The sequence below is a fragment of the Carassius carassius genome, chromosome 45, assembly GCF_963082965.1.
Source record: "Carassius carassius chromosome 45, fCarCar2.1, whole genome shotgun sequence".
In the NCBI taxonomy this organism is placed as follows: domain Eukaryota; kingdom Metazoa; phylum Chordata; class Actinopteri; order Cypriniformes; family Cyprinidae; genus Carassius; species Carassius carassius.
The window spans coordinates 21,128,644-21,148,885 of record NC_081799.1 but is presented as its reverse complement, the minus strand read 5'-3'; the positions used below and the strand labels follow the sequence as shown (position 1 = coordinate 21,148,885).

Here is a 20,242-nt window from a genome sequence, read left to right as displayed (position 1 = left end):
TTGCCTTTTTCTCTAAACTTTATTGTGGCGTGGGTTTTCCCAAGTATTTTTTTTTTTTACATAAAATTAATTGCATTATAGAGGGTGCAAATTATCTATCACGGATAAAGACAAATAGAACGCTGCCAGTTATATCTAGCAAAACAAAACTTAATTTTGTAACTTTTTGAAACCTGTTCTATGAAGATGAAAAGTGACAAGGTTAACTCATATTTGCATAGGGAGTTACAGCACCCCTCTTGGTAGACAAAAATAATAAAAGCACCCCTCCTTTACATAAACTTATTTCACAGTTTTTTTAATCATAATCATGCCGTGCATTGTGAATCATTCAGTCAAAGAATAGATTTAAGCCTTTGCGGTCATTTACATACTGTTTTGCCGTTAAATTATGACGGTAATTACCTATTTATTTTAGAATGGGCAAATATTTAAATATAAAAATATTTTTAGTAAGTACAGTGATAAAAATAAATGGACAATGCACTCGTTCCACTCTTGACAAAAACACAATCTAATGTCTTTTCAAAACCTTACAATCGGAGTAAATCTTTAAGGCTACGATCAGACTAGATCATACGTGCATATCCCACTTTTTTTTTTTTTTACTGGGCAAAACTCGTACAAAATAAAGATGAATGAATTCTGCTCATATAATATTTAATTTGACCTCTCAAGGTCAACATTTTCACTGCGTTTTCATCTGCCCTGATGTTGAAAGGTGGAGAAACGACTTTAATTATTAAGAATCTTAGACTTTTATGATAGTTTTTTAAATCACAAGCTTCACGCTTCCGGTGTGGTTTCCGGTTAGCTGGCGCATCTGCAGCATCCGAAGCCGCAGAAGAGAAACGCCATGAACAACACGCTCAGTTCTGCCTGAATTATTATTTTTCCGATTACAATCAAACTGCATCCGTTCACCGTTCACCGGCAGGCCACCGGCGGAGCGCGCAGATGAGATGTGTCACGCGTCTGAGCGCGTTTTGCAGGAATGCTAGCGTTAGCGCCTAGCTGAGTATTTGTTGAATTTAAATTATTATTGTTTTTCATCAAACAAGAGACAAATCAATATTATTATGGACGTTTAACAAATTAAATTATCTATTATTATAATTAATATCGCATGTCATCTGCTTTTCTGCGAAAAGTGGGTTGTTTTCAGAGGTTCTCATGAGCTGCACAGCTGGCCGATGATGGAGAGTTTGACTTTCATCCAGCAAAACAATATTTTCTCTTCGCTTCACGTTTGAAGGTTCATTTTTCAACAGGGCTTAAATGTTTACATTGATTTAAGTATTTATATCGTGATAAGGGCACGTGTCCCATATAAAGACACTAGACAAACACTTAAATCATATCAGGTCATCACTGATAGTTCCTGTTTATTTGGATATACTCAACTGTGATGTATTAATTTAGCAGATATTCCTGTTGTTTTCGTTTATTAATACTTTTTTGTTGCTATACGGTTCATTTAAGCTGTGATCAGAACCAGAATTGGGGTACGAGTCCATGTTTGACAGTCACAGCTGATCTAGACCTCTAGAACCAGAACAACCAACCCACTTTCTTATAGACTCGCATAAGTAGTTAAGGGATCTTTGATACATCATGAAGAAGTTCTTTGACTCCCGGCGGGAGCTGGTGGGCTCTGGACCCGGTTCTGGAGGTGGAGCTGGAGGTTCTGGATCCTGCAGCAGCGTTGGTGGGAATTTTATCGGACGGGCTTTCACTGTTGGAAGACACCAGGTCACTGTAGAAGAAACTCTGGCAGAAGGTATGTCAGATTGATGTTTAATATTTTCCTTGCAGGCCTTGAACACATAACATTTTAGTTAACAAACAAAATAAGTATGTTTAGCTTTTAGCAATACAATATTTAATTGGAAGAATAGATTTTTGAATGTCCATTCTGTCAAATTATTTTTAAAAATCCTTTTCCAGGGCTCCAGACTCATTCTTCCCTCTGGTCACTCTTTTACCTTTCAGCTGAACTGTGTGCATGTGTTTTAGAGACACATTGTTCTTGCTTCATCCATGCAATAATTCTATCAGAGCATAGCTCACATTCACAAAAATATTGAAATGCTATGCTGATTTGTAACGACAGCAAAGTGTGGTTTGAATGCCCTGGCCTCCAGCTGAACTGGAAGTTTTGATTGGTTTTGCACCCGAGTCAGACATGTCTCAACACCCGTCAAACTTCGGCTCTCACTGTTTCTCCATCAGGACCTCATTTGTCTTTTTATTTGTATTTTTTATATACTTTTGGTGAAAAATATATATAGTGAAGTTGAATAGTTTTATTTTACTGAGTAAAAGTACCACAATTATGCATACATAAATGAAATAAGTAGCATAACTGTTTCCAATAGGTGTGAGCAATATGACCGTGTGGCAGATTTTCTCTTTTGTTGTTTGATTAACATGAAGACTACTGTCACTTTAAGAGCTGCCCAGATCAAGTATGCTGTTACACATGGGTTTTCTTACTCCGCTGTTAGCTTTTACTTAAAGATGCTCCTAGCAATATTTGAAAAACGCTTTTAACCACAGTGTTTTGATAAGTCCCAAAACCACAGATATGGCAGTTAAAAAAAGACGAAAATATCGCAGGAACAAAACATAAAAAAGAAGGTTTACGATCAAGCAAGAGGCAGGACTTGTCTAAATATTGGAGCAACGTCATCTTCCATGTGTAATGGCACTAAACCATTTAAGCATTAAAACGCACACTATTACCAAACACATTCGACCTGAATTAGCATAGTAACACACATCACTTTCACCTGTTCATGACATTATAGCTTTGGCCGGCGGGCATAGCAGATTCCGCCATCATTGGAGCCAGGGTTGTGTATGTATGTGTGGGGCGGAGACATTAAAATATGGGAGAGGTCATGTTGGGGTATGAGCATGTTTGTTTTGGTGCTTTTAAATATATTTTTTTTTTTGGCAAAATTCACTTAGTGCACCTTTAAGACCTAAATTACTGTGTTTGTGAGGATGCTTGCAATAAATAAATGCTGTTTTGACGCTCTTTGATGTGGCAGTACAGATCACTGTCAGCAGCGTGATCATCCCTACCTTTCTAGTTTTAACATGAAATAAACATGAAAATCCCATGCCTCATGTCATCGCTCAATCTGTGTTTTAATTAAACAGCTTGTAAACAAAATGTTACGCAGCAGTTCATTTACCTAAGGAAAGTCATCAGTGTCCACGGCTCGTTAGATCGCTAGAGAAATGAAGTCTAGGAAAAAAAGCATTTCGCAAAATATTAGGCTGTACTCATTATATTTGAATTTACCCGTTAGTGATGTCTTATTTAATTTATGTTTAAATAAATCTGTTTGGAATCAAGTTATGACAGTCACTGTGAATGAATGTATTTCAATAACAAGTACAAATCATATTTCAGAAATTAATTTAAAAATGGCGTTATCTGCAGTTTACATGTTTGCATATAAGTTGAGTGTTGATTATTTTATTTTAATAAATAGTAATTTAGGTTTGGGCTTTGTTGTTTATTGTAACCTTATAGTAACGTAAAAGGACTTCCTATACTTTAGAGCATAAGCTGAGGCAGATTTTTATCCCTAGGAAAATTTTTATTCTAATTGAATTCATTTAAAGAAAAATCAATATGTTAAACAAACAACTGTTTAAAAAAAAAAAGGTTTAGTTTTTTCCCCCTGCTGTACCGAACCGTGACGTTAATTTTGAGTACCATTACACCCATATTAAAAATGTGTGTTAACAATGTTTTCATGACCATGTTGCACAAGCAATGTCACATGACTGTGTAACCGCGATAGAGACGATAGTCCAAATTCTCCAGTCGGTTGACAAATTTCTACCAGTTAATCGTGTCTACCTGTATATCGCCCTCCCCTAGTTTCCAATTTTGATAATAATATGAAATGTTTCTTAAGCAGCATAATGATTTCTGAAGGATCATGTGATAACTCTGAAGACTGGAGTTATGATGCTGAAAAATCAGCCTTGCATTCCAGGAATAAATAAATGCGGCCTTGGTGAGCATGAGACAAAACATTTTAAAAAATCTTTCCATCCTCAAACTTGTGACCAGTAGTGTATGTAAATTCTAACTTGATGTTGATTCACAGATCCATTTCTAAATGAGGAATTTAATGGCTCAGTTTACCCAAAAACAAACATTCTATAATTATTTCCTCTCCCTCATGTTGCATCCTTTCATCCGCAAAAGGAGATTTAGTTAAACATAATGCTACTTTTATATCACACTATGAAAGTAAATGTTTTCCAGGGGCTGTTAAAGCTTTACAAACGTTTAAAAAAAGCATCTTTTGTGATGTATAGATGAAATATCATTTAAACTGGTGAACAACATGAGGGTGAGCATTCATTGCATCATCATGAATTCATGTGTTATCGCTGATGTAAAGGAAACAAAAAAGGAAGATTTACTCGGTTTAATTTGATTTCCAGTTCACAGATGGAGCTAGTAATGAAGTTAATAGACTTTCAGGCCTGGCGCATCTCAGACTCATCTGTCCCATTTAAACACATCTCAGCATCTTTTCTCCGCTCTGCAATATATCAAACACCAATAACATCTTCTTTGCAGAGAGATAACACTGAATGTTTGACTGTTTCGGTAGTGCTAGATCCATGATGAAATGTCTGCGTCCTGCATTGAGGAATAACACCCTGCACCACGTTATGCCAACACAGCGAATCTGATGTCTGGTTGGACATATCAGCATGTACTATAATATATTCTGTCTGTATGCTGTTCACATCGAGTGCTTCCAATAAAATATCTGGATCAATAATATTAACAACCAAAAAAAAAAAAAAACAGCCCACAGGTTTCCTGCTGTTTCCCTCACGGTGGCAGTGTTGTGGTATAAATATCTTTAACTTTTCCAGTCCTCAAGCTTGTTTTCAGCAAAACGGCCTAAACAATGTGTTTTCACCTTTGTAGGTGGCTTCGCAATCGTCTTCCTGGTGAGGACCAATCAGGGGGTGCGCTGTGCCCTAAAGAGGATGTACGTTAACAATGAACATGACCTGCAGGTCTGCAAGCGTGAGATCCAGATCATGGTGAGTGTGATGTAATGTCTACTGTGCTTTAGCAATGATGAGAGAATTGATTTCTAATTCTAAATTTTGTTGGAAATAAAACTTCCTATTCATCAAAACAAATCTATAAAAGTATTAAGCAACTGTTTTCAACATTGTTGATGAGAAATGTTTCTCGAGCACCAAATCAGCATATTAGAATGATTTCTGAAGGATCATGTGACATTGAAGACTGGAGTAATCATGCTGAAAATTCAGCTTTGCCATCACCCGATTAAATTATATTTTTAAATAGAAAATATTAAGTATTAAATAGAAAATTGTTTTTATAATTGAAAAAAAAAGTATAGATTTCACAATATTTATTTTCTTTTATATAAATGCAGCATTAGTGAGCACAAGAGACTAAGAAAGAAACATTAAAAACTTAACCCCCGAATTTGAAACATTAGTGTAGTATTCAGTATTCAGAGAGAACATTTTTGTGATGTCTTGTCAGTTTGAGCTCATTGATTCTCTTTCTGTTCTTGGTGGACGGTGTTCCAGCGGGATCTCAATGGTCATAAGAACATCGTAGGGTTCCTGGACTCCAGCATCACGGCTGTAGGAGGTGGAGATGTGTGGGAGGTGTTTATCCTCATGGACGTCTGCAGAGGTAAGTTTACTCTTCAGCCCCACAATGCCTCTGCACCCAGCCGCCTTGTGCTCTGTGTGGGAAAACAAACACACACCTTGCAAAGAGTAAACACGTACCACCTAGATGGCAAACAGTGTTTAAAACCAAGGGACTAAAAGCTACAAAACTCCAGTGTTCGTCATGGGTCTTTCCAAAGAAAAGTGAACAACCAGTAAGCTTTTCTTTTTCCAATTTCCTTTTATTTAAAAGGATCTCTCAATTATTTTACAAATCTAGTAGTCAGTTTTATCAGTGTTAGTGTGAAAGAAAAAGCACTGTTTTTTGGCAGTATTACGGTTTAATACAAGTGAGTTTGTCCTTGTTTATTTTATTGTTGTTTTTCGTCAAAAAATAATAAAGAACTTTGTCATGTGCAGAGCGCCGTTTGTCACGCATCTTATGTAGGCTAATAAAAGTTCTGTATGTAATGTAATATTGTACAGTTTTATTGTTGTAAGAAAAATAATGAATCCATCATTTTCAAAGAAAGGGAAGGATGTAAAGATCAAATGTTAAAAATCAAAGCATGAGCAACAGATCCTGAACATCAATGACAAATATCTTTTATTGTAATCCGTAATAATGATGATGTCTCAAGTGTATTAATCCTTGGGAAAATGTCTTCATATCATCCCTAATCTCCATTTGGCAGGATTTATGCTGTATTTATGCAATTCATCCACCTGAGGGCACCCTTTAGATAGATCGCAGTCTTTCATGGTAATCTGACATAATCTTTTCTCCTAGTCTTGTTATTTCTTGCGAAAGCTTTTTAATTATCAAATTGCTATGTCATTTCCTTACAGCACCTACACAAAGGTACTAAACCTGTCTGAGGCATGCGTTCACAAATGTTTTCCTGTCTCTTCATCTGAAAAGCTTTCAATGTCTTTATTAGTTCATTTTATGAAAGATGTTATTGTAAAGCCCCAATAGATGATGGATTCTTTGATTCTTCCAGAAGAGCTTCGAGTGCTCACAAAAGGTCAAGTGTTTGGATGTATTGAATGTGCTTTCACAGGGAGCAACCATCACGTGCTATTGATGTTTACAAGAAACTGATTCAGATTAAACATGCTTGTTAGGGAGTCAATTAAAGGCTATCACTCTCTATTCTAATTTTATTCCTAAAACAAACTTGTCCCTTTTAGACTTGCACTCTACTCTGTTCATTAACTAACTGCTAACTGTTTTCTTAAAAAAAACAAACAAAAAAAACACTAACCTTTTTGTATTATATCTGTTTTCTTATTATGTATTACACTATTAACAAAAGCAAAAAAGGTCTCTAACACTAGCTTGCTCTATTCTTTTTCTATTCTGTTATATTTTTTTTTAATATATATATAGTAATAATAAAAAAAATCTTGCTACATGTACTGCGTTAATTTAACTGAGACTTGTTGTTAGAGCTCTTACATATCATTGCTCTCTTGTTGATTTTTGATTGCTTCCATTGTCCGCATTTGTAAGACGCTTTGGATTAAAGCGTCTGCTAAATGTAAATGATTTCTGAAGTACTTACAGATGGATTCAGGGACACGTGTTTGTGGTAATTTCATGAGATGCATCCAAAGGGAAATCTTTTAGGTAGTGCTTTTGAAGGGTTAAATCTTTGTCACAAATCTTAAAAAATGAATTTTAAAAGATTGGATCAAATTTTATTATGTGATTTTTTGAAATTTTGATTTATACATCAGCTGAATGAACAAGCTTTCCATTGATGTGGATTGTGCGGAGCCCCTAAACTTGGGACACATGGTGGTGGGAAAAAAATTGGGGTGAGTGGAAAAAATTTGGGGTGGGAGGAAAAAATATTTTATACAATATATTTTGTTTACAACAAAAATATTTCTACAACTTAAAAGTATGTAAATCTCAATTATACAGTAACAAATAAGCACAAGTCAACCTGCATTACCAAACAAGACCACAGGGGGATGCCAAAGGACTGCATATAAACCACAACGGATCCATTCAGAACCATTAAACACCAAAATAAAATGAAAAATGAAACCATTCTGAATGTGCAGAAACTCTGTCATCTGAAGGCAGCTCAACGTCATCAGTAAATATTTCCTCTTACAGAACAAGCAGTAGTGTCTGTGTTTGGAGCATCTGATGCCAATTGTTCATAACCATCTACAACTACGTGAATATACTGAGCTGTGTTCAAGAAATATGATGTTGCACCAACCACTCACATAAGTGACCCTGAACCACAAAACCCACTAAATATTTGGCAGATATAAAACTATTTGATAAACTGGAATCTGAGGGTTCAAAAATATTGAGAAAATCATCTTTAAAGTTGTTCAAATGAAGTTCTAAGCAATGCATATTACTAATCAAAAATTAAGTTTTGATATATTCACAATAGGTAATGTACAAAATATCTTTTTATAATATCCTAATGATTTTTGGTCACTCTGTATATGATCTTTTTATCACTCCAAAAAGAAAATACTGTCGAAAGCCAGAGAGAAAAAAATAGGAATAAAATATTGTATAAATCAGGTGAATTGTATATGATAGATATAAAATGGTACTGACTGTACAAAAAAAACCCCAGATGCAAATAGACAAATTGTAATAAACACTTGAATGGATATTTGTTTTCTTCCTAATAAAAAAAAAAAAAATATGGAAGCAACGTAGAACAATAAGCATGCATGAATAAAATAATGGCTGTAGTGTTATCACTGTTATCTCTTTGGTAGCATTGATTTGGTGCTGAAGTATTCTAAAGTTTACCATCTCTACATTTGTTTGTGTGCAGGTGGTCAAGTGGTGAACCTAATGAACCAGCGTTTGCAGACGGGCTTCAGTGAACAGGAAGCACTCCAGATCTTCTGTGACACTTGTGAAGCTGTGGCACGTCTGCACCAGTACAAAACTCCCATAATCCACCGAGACCTCAAGGTAACTTTATTTGCAGCTATTTCATTTTGAGTCATTGATGGAATGAATTCTAGTTAACAACCATTTGTGACTGACTGTTACCATGGTAAAAACCACTCCAGAGCAAACACGTGATTAGCAGCTGCACTCCTTGTGCTTTTTCTCAAATGGGTTATTTCATTAGGTGAAGATGTGGTATTTTACCGGAGTGTAATTTGTGTTTTCTAAATATCACCTGTAATATCGGTCTCTCTTTGCAGGTGGAAAACATCCTCCTTCATGACCGAGGACACTATGTTCTGTGTGATTTTGGCAGCGCCACCATGAAGTTCCAGAACCCCCAGAGTGAAGGAGTGACTGTTGTGGAGGACGAAATTAAAAAGTAATTCTTTCCAATCAGCCTGTTTCTGTGAAATTGAAATAATTTTAGAACCAGTGGCAGTCTGTCAAAAGAGATGTTACTCATAAAAATTAAGTTTTAATCCATTTCAAAACCGTTTGAAAGTTTGGCATTGGTAAGGTGAAGAAAATTAATACATATATGGAGCAAAGATACATTATATTGATTAAAAGTGACAGTAAAGACGTTCATAATGTGTATGTGTACAGTCTAGATTTCAATTTCCAATTAAAAAAGTTTTTAACAATAATTTGAAAAGCAGCACAATAACTGTTAGCATTGATAAAAAGAAGATATGTTTAATGAGCAGCAAATCAGCATAATTAGAATGATTTCTTAAGGATCAATGAAGGATGTGACACTGAAAACTGGAGTAATGATGCTGAAAATTCAGCTTTGCTTCACAGGAATAAATTGCATATTAATATAGTGTTAAGACTGCATGATTATGACAGAAATGATAATTGTCGATTATTCCCATGAAATTGTAATTGCAATTAATAAATACGATTATCATATAATTTAAATTGAGTGATGGTTATACTAGTAATGTGTGGGACGGGTTTTTTTCCAACCCGCGGGTCCGGCTTTTATGAAATTATTTGGCCCGCCCCAGCCCACCTGCAAATAGATACAGATTTCTTTACCCAACCCGACCCGTGAATTGGGGACATCATGCAAGTTACGTGGCTATGTAAGCCTTCATATTGTAACCTTATCAACGAACCTAATACTATCTGAAAATAGATATTCCAAATAGGTAATTGCACGCAATATATATGGATTTTTTTATTTTGTTTTTAATGACCCGCCCTGCAAATAAAGTGCCAATTTCTTTACCCGACCCGCAGGTTATGAGATGACCCATGCATCACTAGTTCATACCATTGTTTGATACAACTGCATAACGTATTTTTATATGAAAATAAGCAAACTGAAAAGACTCTAACTCAAAAACTATTAGTGCTTTTTAGTATCAGTTGCCACTGTTTGTAACAGGATTTTACTTGTTATTTTTGTAAGTTCAGTTACTACTGTTTAACTGTACTATTTATACTTAAACCTAGAATTTTGCTATTTTAATGTATTGGCATTCCTATTAACTTTTGGAAGTTGAAAAAATTCCTTGTGATTAGGGCTGCAACTAACGATTATTTTGATAATCGATTAATCTGTCGATTTTTACGATTAATCGATTAATCGGTTTATGTACTTATATTTTAGTTTTTTCCATTTTTTCCCCAAGTAAATTATTAATAAATGGTCTTTATCCTTCAGCATAGATTTTTAAGAGATTTAAACCATTTTGCACTGTCATATCCTAATCAAAAATATACCTGGAGTTGTTTTATTGTGTTAGTAATCCTTTGTCGAACTCTTCTGCAATCAGAACACTGACCCATACTCTAGCAAATTTCACAAGGAGATTTAAAATAATGTTTTCACCATGGCAGTCCTTAGAGCTCCTAAAGTAGTTTAACATCCCGAACGAAGCTTATTAAGGAATCTTTCAGAACATATTTTCACGAAGAATAAGGATAAAACAGAATAAAATTGCAGTGCATTGTATTTTATTATTTACTGGGAAACAGCTTTATAGCTTTTGCTGTGAAATTGTAAACAATCCTTCGAATAAAGTGCCAGTGGCATGAAACCTGAATGGAACTCACAATTGAAAGTAAAATCCATCAGAAGGTTGTCCAGAAAAAAAAATTGGACAGTCACACACAAAAAACCTGCTGTGTGAAAAGGAGCAGTGAATACTTAGAAAAAAAGTGCATTTCAAATATCTTTAAACATTTACCTCTCTCATTCAGTCATAATTAGGCTGCACGACTGAATTTTGAACTGGTAAACGACAAACTGATCACAGAACATGTTTGTAAAGCTTTAAATGTTAACTGTTAAAAAGCAATGTTATCAGCTTTTACGACTAAACATTTGCAAACAACATTGTACTGGAGAATCTGCACAAATAAAAGTCTTAGGGGCCGTTCACATATCATGCCTAAAAACGCGTGGAAAACGCTAGGCGCGCCGCTTTCTCCTTCTTTCCAAAGCGCTCGCGCAGAAGCGCCCCTGAGGCGTCTGCCTTTGCTAAGCAACCATAACGTGCTCTCTCCTTGAAGACGCGGAAATTTCAGCAAAGGATAAATGGATTTGCAGCTCAAAAAATCGCTTGCAGTAGCTCTGCTACTAAATTTATTTCAAAATGGAAATCCATATACAACTATGATCAGCTGTTCCTTTCATCTTGACTGAGCTTTTAACGTTGTTACGGGAAAGGATGAAGCTGATTGGTTAGTTCTTGTCACATGACCCGCGATGCGCTTGCAGCATTCTGAAAAGTTGAGATGTTTTTAACTCGATGCGGTGCGGTGTTGGTAATAACGAACTTGAGCGCGCAAAAGACGCGATATGTGAACGTCCCCTTAAACAGTTCAGTAGTGCAGAGTTTACAGGTTACTCTTCTTTTTTGAAGGCTCAAAGTAAAGTACTCCCAGTCTCCCACATCCCGCTAAATGCTGCAGAGACGCTGTTCGGGAAGCACGTGACATAAAACGAGGCCAGCTATTGGCTATTCGCTACTTCTCCTTCTGTACTGGCTGAGTAAAACCTCCGGTGGCTCATTACTGCCACACTTTGGTCACCGCAGATTTGAAATATGCACGAAATGAGCCGCTTACGGCAAATAAAAGTTATTTAGCAACGAATCGATGACTAAATTAGTTGACAACTATTTTAATAATCGATTTTTATCGATTAAATCGATTCGTTGTTTCAGCTCTACTTGTGATGTGCAGTTGCTATTGATAAGTGTTTAGTAAATGAGTCAATGTAAATAACATTTAACACATTAGAAAACTGGCAAAAAATATACTGTATTGTAGAGCTGAAGATCTTTGCCCGAACCCGACAGGACACGATGGGACGAGACGGGTTTGGGCTTAATTTATATCATCTTACGCTGGCTCGGGCCAGGCTCGGGCTCGTGCTCCAGTTTGCGAGGTAAACGAGCGGTCATGTGATGTGTTTCGATTAGCGCGAGAAAGATGCGAAAATGGATGTAGGTGAAATGGAGGCTTGCCTCTGGCGATTAGTTTTTTGGTTGCACCAGCAACTAAAGCAAAGTCTGAGGTGTGGAAAAGTTTTGACCATGTTTATAATGAGAATAATGAGTGAATAATGACGCACCATCAGTGAGCGCAGGAACGAGCTGAAGACATCTACAGTGGATTCAATCATTTTCCTCGACAAAAACATGTAGGCTTAGCCTAATCTCTGCGAGTAAAGGTTTTTCAAATGATAACTAAATATTACAAGCACTTCATACGTTTCAAAGGCTTTTATCGACAATTACATGACATTTATGCAAAGAGTCAGTATTTGCAGTGTTGGCCCTTCTTTTTCAGGACCTCTGCAATTCGACTGGGCATGCTCTCAATCAACTTCTGGGCCTGACTGATAAAAATCCTGACTGATAGCAACCCATTTTTTTATAATCACTTCTTGGAGTTTGTCAGAATTAGTGGGTTTTTGTTTGTCCACCCGCCTCTTGAGGATTGACCACAAGTTCTCAATGGGATTAAGATCTGGGCAGTTTCCAGGCCATGGACCCAAAATTTCAACATTCTGGTCCCCGAGCCACTCAGGCTACGTTCACACTGCAGGGCTTAATGCTCAATTCCGATTTTTTGAAAAAAATCAATTTTTTTGCAAGGCCGTTCACATTTCCAATTAAATGCGACCTTTTGTGATCTCCTGTGTGAACGTGAAATGACCCAGAAGTGACCCGCATGCGCAGAAGAGTACTCAACCGTTAACGACATCACTCGTTGTTTGCGGAAGTAGCTAACGTTAAACATGGATGTCAACAACAGTGTAGTCAACAGCGGAGCTCTTTTTGCAATATTAAAGTTATTTTCCCAACGGAGCCAGCACAATTACAATCTTCTCGTTTTAAGAAGAAAATTAAAGAGGAGGAGGAGAGCAAGGTTTTTGGCCATGGCGTTTTGTGGAGCAGTGTTAGCAACGTCGGTACAGAGAAACGTGTGGGTGCGGAGTCGCAGCCAGGAGTGGTGGGATACTGATGTGAGTGGCTTCACTAATACAGAATTCATCAGTTTATCTTCTTGTTCCCGCCTACTTCAACGCTGAAATATGACATTTGTAGCGTATCAATGACGTACGGGTTGGATACATGTGGCCTGGCCGTTCAGACGGAGGTCGCATTTCAAAAGATCTGATACGTATCGGATTGAGGACCACATACCCAAGTGGCCTGGGTCACATTTGAAAAGATCGGATCTGTGTCATTCAGACTGTCATGAAAAGATCAGATACAGGTCGCATAGGGGCAAAAAAAATCGGAATTGGGTCGTTTCAGCCTGCAGTGTGAACGTTGCCTTAGTTATCACTTTTGCCTTATGGCACGGTGCTCCATCGTGCTTGAAAATGCATTGTTCTGCACCAAACTGTTGTTGAATTGTTGGAAGAAGTTGCTGTTGGAGGGTGTTTTGGTACCATTCTTTATTCATGGCTTGTTTTTGGGCAGAATTTTGAGTGAGCCCACTCCCTTGGATGTGAAGCAACTCCACACATGAATCGTGTCATGATGCTTTACTGTTGGCATGACACAGGACTGATGGTAGCGCTCCCCTTTTCTTCTCCGGACAAGCCTTTTTCCAGATGCCCCAAACAATCGGAAAGGGGCTTCATCGGAGAATATGACTTTGCCCCAGTCCTCAGCAGTCCATTTCCTATACTTTCTGCAGAAGATCAGTTTGTCCCTGATGTTTTTTTTGGAGAGAAGTGGCTTCTTTGCTGCCCTTCTTGACACCAGGCCATCTTCCAAAAGTCTTGGCCTCACTGTGCGTGCAGATGCGCTCACACCTGCCTGCTGCCATTCCTGAGCAAGCTCTGCACTGGTGGCACTCCGATCCCGCAGCTGAATCCTCTTTAGGAGACGATCCTGGACTTTCTTAGACGCCCTGAAGCCTTCTTTACAAGAATTGAACCTCTTTCCTTGAAGTTCTTGATGATCCTATTAATTGTTGATTTAGGTGCAATCTTAGTAGTCACAATATCCTTGCCTGTGAAGCCATTTTTATGCAACGCAATGATTGCTGCACGCGTTTCTTTGCAGGTCACCATGGTTAACAATGACTGCGTTTACATGCAGCCAATAACCCGTTCAAAACCGGGATATTAGCAATAACCCGGTCGCGCAAGGCCATGTAAACACCGGCAAAAACCCGGATATGCTAATATCCCGGTTTTTAAAAACCGGGATATTATACCTGGGGTACCCCTTTTCTAACCTGAATATTTGGTCTTGTAAACGCGTTTCGGCATATCCCCATCAAAATGTGTGTTCTGCGCATGTTCCATTCACAAGGAATCTTGGTCTTTTGAGTAGAGACGGCGCATAAAAAAACCCCGCATGCAGTATAGAGGCACAGAACTGTCAAGTGCTGCTGGTGGATCAGTACCAGCGCCAAAGTGCAAACAAAGACTATCGCTATCTGCCCCAAACTATTCATTATCCGCCTGCTGCTGCTGCTGCTGTTGTTGTTGTTGTCTTTGGATACAGGAAGAAGAATCGGAAATGACGCATATTGCGTCTTGTTGTCCGTACGTCTAGACGCTAACCGTACGTCGCCGTTTACATCGGGATTGGCGACTGATTACACATTCCATGCATACAGGAGTAACTCTCTCTGCTCACGCATGTAAACGGGTTATCCCGAATGTTTCAGAAACCCAAATAGTGACCTTAACCCGACCATAACCCGAATTTTAACAGCATGTAAACGTAGTCAATGAAAGAACAATAATTTCAAGCATCACCCTCCTTTTAACATGTCAAGTCTAACCCAATCAGCCTGACATAATGATCTCCAGCCTTGTGCTCGTCAACATTCTCACCTGAGTTAATAAGACGATTACTGAAATGATCTCAGCAGGTTCTTTAATGACAGCAATGAAATGCAGTGGAAAGGTTTTTTTGGGATTAAGTTAGTTTTCATGGCAAAGAAGGACTATGCAATTCATCTGATCACTCTTCAAAACATTCTGGAGTATATGCAAATTGCTATTATAAAAACTTAAGCAGCAACTTTTCCAATTTCCAATATTTATGACATTATACTTTCATTAATTAATTTTTTTTTTTATAAATAAATAAAGTGAACAATTTATGGTCACACATATATCATGCTTTTATTTTTTTTAATAACACTACTTATAATACATTGTTTTATAAAAATGTCTGTTTTGTTTAGGTACACAACACTGTCGTATCGTGCTCCTGAAATGGTGAATCTGTACAACGGCAAAATCATCACCACTAAAGCAGACATCTGGGTAATTAAAAATATCAAAGATATAAAATCATTCAGCCATTCAGTGGCTTTATCATCCCAGTTTTGAATCAATCTTCCATGCCTAAATCAACACCTGAATGGATACTAGGTTACTGGTTGTATTTATGTCAGCGTTTCACAACAAATTACAGATTGACCAGACTTTGAATTTAACAAGTGTGGTGTCAACTTTTGGTATTATATTGTATGTACCAATGAGGTTTTACACAGTTGGTGAGGAATGGATGCGCAGTGTAAATAGAAGCCAGGTGACTGACAAAATGTCAGACCTCCCTATCTCAATTCAAACAGCTGAGTCTTTTTGGCCATTTTCAAAAAAAGATCTCTAAAGGCACATCTTTGTCGCCAGCACCTGAGCTAATACTAGCAGTTACTTATTCAATTCTGTTTCCATTCTATTCCATTTAAAAAAAAACAACAAACAAAAACAACTAAAAATGTGTATTGTACTAAACTAACTGAGACTTGTCACAGCACTTGTATACTGTTACTCTCTCATTCATCTGATTGCTTCTGTTGTTCTCCTCTATTGTACAGTAAGTCACTTTGGATAAAAGCGTCTGCTAAATGATTAAATGTAAATGCTGTGGTTCGTTAGAACAGAAGCTCAGATTTATGTGAAAGGGATAGTACTTGATGCTTTATTTTTGTACATTTGGATGTTATAAATATATAAAAGTTGGAAGTAATGTTTCATTATCTTTATTTAAAGTTATTATATTATAAATCAAAAGTCTTTTCCCCCATACTGTGTAATGACTTTCCCCCCCTTTCTTTCAGGCATTGGGCTGTCTGCTTTATAAACTCTGTTTTTTCACATTGCCCTTTGGCGAGAGTCAGGTGGCCATCTGTGATGGCAACTTCACTATTCCAGACAATTCTCGGTACTCCCAGGACATGCACCGTCTCATCCGTAAGTATTTGCCTCTCTCTGCTCATGTCCCGGCCGCACTAGGTTTCTGTCTCTGTCTCACCACTGGCTCAGTATGGCTGTGGGTCTCATTTGAAAGTTATAGTTCAGCCAGAAGTGACATTTTTAGTAGTAATTACTCATTGTAATTTCTTTCCTCCATTGTCCACAAAATTTTAATCTTTGAAAATCCTCGTCATTAATGAAAGCAAATGTGACTCATTAGGAAATTAGATCTAAAATGTCAAAGCAATCACTGTAAAAGTGAGTGAGTTGTATGCTATATTTACAGACTTCTGAAGATATGAAGTAGCTTTATGTTAGGAACAGTAAAATATAAATCAGTATTGAGTGCAGTGTGCAGCGAGTGCGGTTGCAGGCGGCTAGAGACTCGTGTGTGGGATGAGGGAGAATAAGGGTGTACCCACACTAGGCAATCTTAACCATGCCCGAGCGCGTCTGACCCCCAAAGCCCAGTTCGCTTTGAATAGTGCAGAGGTTCTCAAACCTCTCAATGGAGTACCCCCAGCACTGCACGGTTTGTATGTCTCCCTATATCTGACACACCCACTTCAGGTCTTGCAGTCTCCACTAATGAGTTGAATCAGTTGTGATAATTGAGGGAGACATACAAAAGGTTCAGGGCAAGGGGTGCTCCAGGACAGGTTTGAGAACCACTGGACTAGTGTGATCACTCCGTTCCACGCACAGGCATGGTTCGTTTAGACTCAGAGTGTGATTCAGTTATATATAGATCAGTGAGTGTGAGCGTTAACCGCACCGGAGTTTGGAACTTCTGATATGTGCAGCACGATTGTCCCAAATTACTTAAAATAATAAACCACACGGTTAACAAAATGATTCACGCCATTGTGCTGAGCAAGAGCGTTTCTCTGCTGTCTTCACGTGCTTTCGTAAACTTCCTGTTTTACAAATTATGAAGTCGTGAGCACTGCTGCAGTCTTAGGCCCACCTCAATTGCTCTCATTGGTTGAGACGCGTGGTGACACCCATCCCAAGCAAGTACTGATCAACATTCCACCCCTCCTGTGGCTTGTCTGTATGTGTATTCGGATCCTGTGAGCAATTAAGACTCATTTTTGGATGAACTATTCATTCAACTTCCTTATATCAATAAACACTCTAAACACTAAATGCCGATCATCTGCTCTGCTCTTCTTCTGTCGGTCACATGGTGACACTCAGTCTCTGTTTCTCCTGCTCTCCCTCCTCTTTCCTTCTCTCTGTGGTGGTGATTTTGTCAGGGTACATGCTGGAACCTGACCCTGATAAGAGGCCTGACATTTATCAGGTGTCCTACTTTGCTTTCAAACTGGCCAGACGGGACTGCCCTGTCCAAAACCTTAAGGTTAGTCTTTTTTCCTTCCTCTCCTCTGCGGTCACTCTCAGCCTGTTGTTGGGTCAGTGCTTTTACTTCAGGGATCAGTTGCTGGATTGGGTGCTTGTGTGTGTCAGCCTGTAGGAATGCCTGAAATCATAACAACAAGACTAATCTGAAATATGTCCCCCCAGAATTCTCCCATTCCTGCTAAACTTCCTGAGCCAATCCGAGCGAGCGAAGCAGCCGCAAAGAAGAGCCAAGGCCAGACCAAGGCGAGGTATTTGTTCAGAGACTCCATAGTCCTCTGTGGTTGGTAAATTTAACCTGAAATTTGTGTCTCCATGTTTTGTCCCATAGACTTACAGACCCCATTCCCACCACTGAAACATCCATCACCCCACGCCAGCGGCCCAAAGCAGCACAATCCCAGTCCCAGGCACTAGGGGGCATCTTGCCCATCCAGCCTGCTGCCCTGACCCCACGCAAGAGAGCTAACCTGCCCGCTGGGGCCGCCCAGCCGATAGGTACCAATATAATGAACTGTTCTTCAACAGCTACATGTATGTGAGCATAAAATACACTTACAGCTACAGTATGCCACCTCTGAACCAATAGCAGAACTGAAATGTAATAGCTTTTTTGTTTGTTTCTGAACTTGTGTAATAAATGTAGGTCTTACCATTATGAACATGTTATTCACAGATTTATAGTTAATATTAAATTCTTATTTGAAATATTAGATAGATGTAAATATTGCATTGTTGCAGTCCTAGTTTACAGTAAATGCTGCTCCGCACGAACTGTTATCATCTACATGTGTGGAGCATCTCGAACTCCATCTCTGCATATTGCAGAGTTGGGTTTATTATAAAACACATCTGGGAAGTCAGCGTGCACCATTTCATCAGATTTGTATGGTAAATACTTTTAAACCTACACAACACAGGAGAATACATCAATGTCTTTCTCGATATGCTAACTGTTCATCGCAATTTCAAGAGAAAAACTCATTCCCTCAAATTTTTGTTGAGAAGTAAAGGCCAAATCTAAAGTTAAGGGAAAATTTAAATTAAAGGTTTAGACAATATTAAACTAGGATTAGATTGCGCAGTAAAGTATAATCGTCAGGCCATCAGGAGCCCTCTGCAGGCAATTGTTATAATGCATAAATTACTTTAGTTCTATTGTTTATAATACATTATGTATTTTAACAATTTATTTTTCTTTTGATACTTTATTTGAACCAATTAGTATAGCCTCATTGCTATTATATATGCATTTTGAGTTATTTTAAAGGCGATTGTTCGTTTAGATATATTTGTATTAATTATATTAAAAGAAAAACTGATTAATCTGATTAAAACGCAATTAATCTTCAGAATAATCAACCAATTACTTGTTTGTGAAAATAATTGTTAGTGACACCCCTAATAGTTTTTTTTATTGTCTGCCTTAAGTTTGACTGATTTCTCTGAGATATTAATATTCATTCAACATAAAAAAATTATAAAAATTGCACCATTGTTTTCTGTATGTTTCTTAGCTGTCAGCTTGAACTTGGCTCAGCCGGCTGCAGCGCTACAGTCTCAGAAAGCCCAGGCATCTCCGGCCCCTCAGCAGAAAACGGTGAGTCTCTTTACTTTGTTTGTACCTCACTGCACTAATCAAAACCTACAATGCTCAGCTCTTTTTAATTTTATAGTCTATTACAGAGCAGGAATTTTAGGATAATAAAAAGAATTTTGGATAAGGAAGATAAAATGTTATAAAAGCAGTGTAACGCTGTTCTAATTTAACTTAATTAAATTTAATTCCATAACAGATTGTGTTATTTCAAAGATTACTGATTTCCAGTTGGTAGGAGGCACAGATAGCCCCACCTCAAACTCACTTATTGATTGTGAGAGATACAAATCTTTTTTCAAGTCTGGGTGTCACTTTATTTGAATTACATTTCTGTTCCACCCTGTAGATTGCATTTATTAAACTAAAGTAACAGTGATAGGTAAAGGTCACATTTATGGTTCACATCATAGTATGGTTGTCTGTGTGACAGCCCGTGCAGCCCATCCCCATCACAGCTGTGCCTGCAGTAGCAGTTCCAGTTGCAGCTGTCAGCCCCGCCCCTCAGAAAGCTGTAGCCACTCCTCCTCCATCTAGCCCCGCCCCACCCACCGCGCCTGCACGGAGCGCCCGTCGTAAGCAGGCATCTGTGGCTCTGCAGCAGCCGGTGCCCATCCAGCCCAGTGTCACTCAGCCGCCTGGGGCCCCGCCTCCAGCACAGGCTGAGCCTGCAGCAGTGCCGCCCACTGTCCAGCAGCCAGCACCTCAATCCCAAATCAGCCCAGAGAAGGCAGAGGAGAGGGTAATCACCTCCATCGTGTGCATGCTGCTCTGTCCTTTAGATAGATTCACTAATGATGCACCTTATGAAGGGGCTGTGCCTTATCAACCATTGTGTTGCCTCCATCTGTCCATCATTGGTTTATTTTGGATCATTGTAGATGGTTTTGATTGTTTGTGTGATAGATGTTTGCTCATTTTGGTTTATTTG

General features: G+C 38.2%; 1 protein-coding gene across 6 annotated transcripts in view; it reads left to right on the top strand.

Annotated features, from left to right (window-relative positions):
• Positions 1–790: 790 nt before the first annotated feature.
• Positions 791–20,242, top strand: part of LOC132127698 (AP2-associated protein kinase 1-like) — a 32,960-nt gene continuing 13,508 nt past the window's right edge. For 5 of the 6 annotated variants that reach the window (XM_059539699.1, XM_059539696.1, XM_059539697.1 and 2 more), the window contains exons 1-12: positions 791–1,780; positions 4,976–5,094; positions 5,620–5,728; positions 8,529–8,671; positions 8,911–9,032; positions 15,335–15,416; positions 16,217–16,349; positions 17,612–17,715; positions 17,880–17,965; positions 18,046–18,212; positions 19,232–19,314; positions 19,745–20,053. In XM_059539699.1, the coding sequence (XP_059395682.1) occupies positions 1,615–1,780; positions 4,976–5,094; positions 5,620–5,728; positions 8,529–8,671; positions 8,911–9,032; positions 15,335–15,416; positions 16,217–16,349; positions 17,612–17,715; positions 17,880–17,965; positions 18,046–18,212; positions 19,232–19,314; positions 19,745–20,053 (1,623 nt within the window). In that variant the 5' untranslated portion in view covers positions 791–1,614. The remainder of the gene's footprint in view (positions 1,781–4,975; positions 5,095–5,619; positions 5,729–8,528; positions 8,672–8,910; positions 9,033–15,334; positions 15,417–16,216; positions 16,350–17,611; positions 17,716–17,879; positions 17,966–18,045; positions 18,213–19,231; positions 19,315–19,744; positions 20,054–20,242) is intronic. The other variant, XM_059539700.1, reaches the window with a different exon arrangement.